The sequence below is a fragment of the Quercus robur genome, chromosome 2 (genome assembly GCF_932294415.1).
Source record: "Quercus robur chromosome 2, dhQueRobu3.1, whole genome shotgun sequence".
NCBI lineage: Eukaryota > Viridiplantae > Streptophyta > Magnoliopsida > Fagales > Fagaceae > Quercus > Quercus robur.
This window is the reverse complement of record NC_065535.1, coordinates 15,439,934-15,445,361: the sequence shown is the minus strand read 5'-3', so window position 1 is coordinate 15,445,361 and position 5,428 is coordinate 15,439,934. Positions and strand designations below refer to the sequence as shown.

General features: G+C 37.7%; 1 protein-coding gene across 1 annotated transcript; it reads right to left on the bottom strand.

The window, feature by feature from the left end:
- Window positions 1-350: 350 nt before the first annotated feature.
- Window positions 351-1,892, bottom strand: LOC126695407 (putative disease resistance RPP13-like protein 3). The gene has a single exon (XM_050392141.1). The coding sequence runs from the start codon at window positions 1,152-1,154 to the stop codon at window positions 351-353; it is 804 nt and encodes a 267-aa protein (XP_050248098.1). The 5' UTR covers window positions 1,155-1,892.
- Window positions 1,893-5,428: the final 3,536 nt, after the last annotated feature.

Here is a 5,428-nt window from a genome sequence, read left to right as displayed (position 1 = left end):
GTTAGTCACGTACTGGGAGTCGTGCATCTGAAAGGGGAACTGTCACTACAGAACAAGTCCAATTGGGTATTGGGGTAAGGGTTCAACTGTAGGTTGGTAAGGTACTTGGATTCATTTACTTGTAATCGCTTGTTGTGATAATAGTGGAGTTTCGGGAGTGGTGACTTGAAAATCACCCAGTGGGGTTTTTGCCGTTAGATTTTCTCCATTCGTAAACAAATTACCGTGTTATTTATTTTCCGTTGCATTATTAGTTTATTGGTGATTTGTTTGTGCTACCATGCATTTGCATGATAAATTGATTAATTAATAAATTGGCTAATTAATTAATTAATTTTTATCACAAGGGGTCATTCAGTTTGTGGCCTATCACTGGCGAAAAGACCCCCCAACACCACAATTGCAAGTGGCAAACCATTACAACTTTCAGCAATTTGTATCCCTAGAGCTTCAAGTTCCGGGGGACATGGAACTCCTTGGAACACCTTCTTAGATAAGAGTTTCCAACTTTCATCTTTTTTAAGATATGGGAGAAAGTAAGGAAGAATATTACGACTTGCATGTTCTGCCACTTCTTTTATACGGCTTGTGATCAATATCCTACTTCCTTTCAAGTTGTCAGGAAAGGCTACCCTTAACTCTTTCCACACATCCGTTTTCCAAATGTCATCCATGACTATCAGATACCTCTTACCCTGCAAGCAATTGGACAGCACGCTTTTCAATTCATCATCATCCATATCCAGCCATCCCTCACCATTTTTTCTATAAATGTTTTGCACAAAATCCTGCAATGATTTCTTGAATTTGCTGTCTTTTATAAGTTCCACGTTCATCAACAGTACATTTCTGAATTCTTCATCATCCTTTTCCTTCATGCATTGCAAGTCTTCAAACAGTGCCACTTTCAGTTGATTCTTATTCAAGTTATACTTAAGTTCCAAACCATGGAATAACTCCTCTTTCAACTCGGCTTTCAACATAAATTTTTTCACCTTTGGCATTGGCTTCACACCTTTTAAAATTTCCAGCAACAACTCTCTAGTTCTGTATTCTTCAGAGACATAAACCCAGATACGCAAATCAAAATGATTCTCAACGTAATTGTTGTTATAGATCTTCCTGGCAAGAGTGGTCTTACCCAAGCCACCCATACCGATGATTGAAATGACATCACGTTGCAAACCTCCTTCAAGAAGCTGCTTCAGCAATTTCTGCGTGTCATGACTGAAGCCCACCACTTCATCTTCCTTGACATATCTCCTACGCTTGTGCAATATGTCCTCCGCTACTGCATCTCCTCCTGATTGAGCTGCTATTTCAATAATGTCATACTTCCTATTGCCGTAAATGTCTGTGATGACTTTCTTGATGCTCTCTGTCTTACTTGCTCCTCGTGAAGCGTGGTTATTTGGTCAAAGCAATAGACTAGCTTCCTCAGCTTGCTTCTTTTCTTGTGCTTTGTGGCCGTCATGATGAATGTATCGAAAACATCCTCAATCTCATAGGCAACTTCCCTGATTTGGCTTGCTACCTCTTTGATGTAGCTGTCATCTCGTTTCCCCTCAGTTCTTTGGAGGAAGATGTTGATCATTCCCAGCTCGTCGTGAAGAATCCTGACTTTATCCTCCAGCCCACCAAGTAACTCTGATTCTTTTGCAAGCAGCTGAGTCAAGTTCGCTACGAGGAAACTCACAACACTGTCCGCCATATCTGCATATGATTGAAGAGTGGAGGGAAATTTTTTGGAAATTAAGCAAAACTCAGGAACAAGGTGATTCTAATGGTGGAGGTGCGGAGCAGTGCAGGATTTTTGGATATATTGAGAAACGATAATTAATTAATTAATTATTTGGATTTTACTAAGGGAAACGAAAAAGTTAAAGCATGAATATTATTCCATCATGAAAATTATAAAAAATTAGATAGAGGTCAAGAGACCCATACAATGCATAAATGTACGAGTCCTCTTCCATGGTTTTAAGATCTGATACAGTAAAAGAGCTAACAAAAAATGAACTGATTATCGATTTTCTGATTGTACCGGTAACATCATAAATAATTTTAAAATAATTTATTTAAATTATATAAATAATTAATATTTTTTTAACAAAATAATTAATAATTTTTTAATATACTAAAACTAACAAACTAATAGTAATAAATATATTTCCTTAAAAGACATACAAGTATTAAGTATATAACATTTTTTTTATAGAATTTAACATAATAACGTTACAAATCAATCATTCCTTAACATAATAAATTTTCAACCAAATAAATAAGTTCATTAGTCATTACACTTACATCCAAATGGTAAATAATAAATAAGTTCATTACATCCAAATAGCAAATAAGTTTTAAACGAAGAATTAAATAAATAAGTTCATTCCATCCAAATAGTGGAGAGGTAGAGCCTAGAGGGCGAGAAAATTATCAAAGGAAAGAGGAAAATAATCAAAATACCTAAAGCAAAGCACAGAGGGTGAGACCGAGACCAAAGAAAAAAAAAACCAGACTTCAGAATCAAGTAATCAAAAATCAAAAGCAAAGGAAAAAAACCCAGACTTCAGAATTAGAATCAAAAATCAAAATACCTGATGAAGCCACTGAAGCAGAGAGGATGAGACCAAGATGGAGGCAAAGGAAAAAAAAAAAAAAAAAACTAGAAGCAGATCGTGACCCGTGACCGTGAGGATGAGAAGCAAATTAGAAGCCATGAGGGTAAGAAAGAAAAAAAATTGAGAGATTCAAAGAGAGGCGTGGCTGCGTGAGCTTGATTGAGGTGAGACTCTCACCGTGAGAGTGAGACAGAGAGGTGTGAGAGTGAGATACAGAGATAGAGAAGCGTGAGAGTCTGATGGGTGAATTGTTTGGATTGGGTGGAAAATGAGTCAGTTTCCATAGCCATAGTCCAAAAAACGTAGAACCCACCAAAAAAAATTTGTCTGGGAAAATTATTGAGGGTTGTTCCATCGCTCAAAACTCAAAAATTGAGCGATAAAAACTGAAAACAAAAGTGGGTGTGTTTTTAAATTATGAAATATGAATTATAGTGATAAAATTGTAAAAGGGACTTTGTACAGCACCTTTTTAAAAAAATCAAATTTGTGAAACCCATTTTTCTAACTTATTACTGTCAAGTCATTAATGTCACTTTGCTTTGTTTTCTTCTTTCTTTTTCTTTCTTTCTTCTTCAAACAACTCCACCTAACGACCCTTTTTTTTCTTCTTCTTTTTTTCTTCTTCAGACCCACTCCTCCACCAAGTCACCAATGGTTTTTTTTTCCTCTTCTTTTTCCTGGTTTTTTCCTTATTTCTCTTTTGTGGTGTGCATAGGCGTAAAATCTATTTCTTGTTGGGTTTTGTGATGGTCAAGGCAGAGCAGTAAAATGAAACTAGAAGAGAGAGAATGTAACACGCAGGTAGACATGTGACTATTCTGTGCATCATGTGACCGTTCTGTGCTGTGACAGTGGATGGGCTCCATCATTTTGCCAAAAATTGGAGTTAAAGAGGGAGAGATATAACTTAGATTGGAACCTAACACAAATTTTAGAGATATTATGAGTTGTGTCTCTTCCTCCACTATATCTGTGCTTTTCAATGGAAGTGCTTTGGATCCTTTTCAATCATCTAGGGGCATAAAGCAAGGGGACCCCTTTCCCCTTATCTGTTCATCTTATGTATGGAAGTATTGGGGGCATTTATTGCTGAAAAATGTGAAGCTAAGTTGTGGGACCCTATCTCGGCTTCTAGGGGTGGGGTTACCTTCTCACACCTCTTTTTTGTAAATGACCTTGTGTTTTTTGCTAAGGCAGATATTAAGAATTGTAGGGCTGTTCGGGATGTGCTAGACACCTTCTGTGGGCTTTTTGGTCAAAAGATTAATGATGGTAAATCTCGGGTCTTCATCTCGCCTAATGTCACTCAACAAAGACGAGAGGAATGATGTGATATTCTAGATTTCCGATCAACCCCATCCCTAGGGAAATATCTTGGCTTTCCTATCAAACACACAGCAATCCCTCAAGATTTTGGGCATGTGGTTGAGCGTGTTCAAAATTCGATGTTTTTTATGGCAATGCCTTCATAACAGTATACCTGTTAGAGAGATTCTTGCTATTGGAGGCTTAAACATTCCCCACTTCTGCCCTTTATGTGGTATAGCTTCGGAATCAATTCTTCATTCTTTGAGGGATTGTCCACATGCTCGTGATTTTTGGGATTCTTTTCCTCCTCCCCTCCATTAGAATTTATTTTATGATGCAACTCTTCCAGATTGGCTTAGGTTGAACTGCAATTCACATTAGATATCAACTTCGAGTATTAGACATGGTATTGTTTTTTCCTTTGGTGTTTGGACTATTTGGCTTTAGCGAAACCGGGTGGTGTTCAATAACCACAACACTTGCAACTCTTTAAAAATAGAGACGCTAACCAAAGCTACTGAATTTATGTATCTTGGACTGAACGAAAGGGTGAAGCAGTCCATAATTCCCATTCAAGTGCGGTGGTTACCTCCTCCAAATGATTGGGTAAAGCTGAATACTAATGGTTCCTCAATGGGCAACCCAGGTAGAGCAAGTGGTGGTGGTATCATTCGAAACTCTCATGGAGAATGGGTAAGTGGCTATGCCAAAGCTATTGGTTATACCACTAGTGTCACGGCTAAGTTATGGGCCCTTCAGGATGGAATCAAGCTTTGTATTGATTTATGTCTGCCTAATGTCTTGATTGAGCTGGATGCTAAGATAGTGGCTGACATGCTTCAAAAAAATGAGGGGATTTTGAATAGTAATGATGTCATTTTGGCTGATTACAAAGAGGGGTTGCAGAAAATTCCAAGAGTTCAAGTCCAATACTGTTTTAGGGAGGCAAACAAGTGCGCTGACGCCTTTGCTAGGAGAGGTGCTTTACTTTCTCAAGATTTTGGTTTTATCAATCTCCACCAGCTGATGTGGCGCTGTTGGTTAGCCTTGATGCTGTGGGCACTTTGTATGAGCGTTTTTGCTCCCCTATTTCATTTTCGTAGTTAATAAAAATTCTCCATGCTTACCAAAAAAAAAGAGATATTTGAGTTAGAGTGAAAATAGAGATATGAGTTATGGAATATGAGTTTGAGTAATGAGTTTTGAGATATGGGTTACGAGCAAACCAAACATGGTAAAGGTGTTTAGGTTAGTTTTTAGGTTCCTTTTGTCCAAAACGATGTAGTTTTAGGTTAGGAAAAAATCAAAAAAAGGGTGTAGTTTAAGTGAAGAACCCAACCGGTCCTGAACCGGTTCGACCATGCTGGTTCTCGGTTTTCAAATTTTCATGGTTTTTAAGTGATTTTCAGTTTTTACCCATAATCTAACCAGATTAAAGGCTAGTTCCCAGTTGAACCGATCGGATTGGCCGGTCCGGTCTGATTTTTAAAACCATG

Excerpts from the sequence above, each read along its gene's own strand:
- LOC126695407 (XM_050392141.1), bottom strand. The coding sequence starts at position 1,154 with ATGGGTGGCTTGGGTAAGACCACTCTTGCCAGGAAGATCTATAACAAC.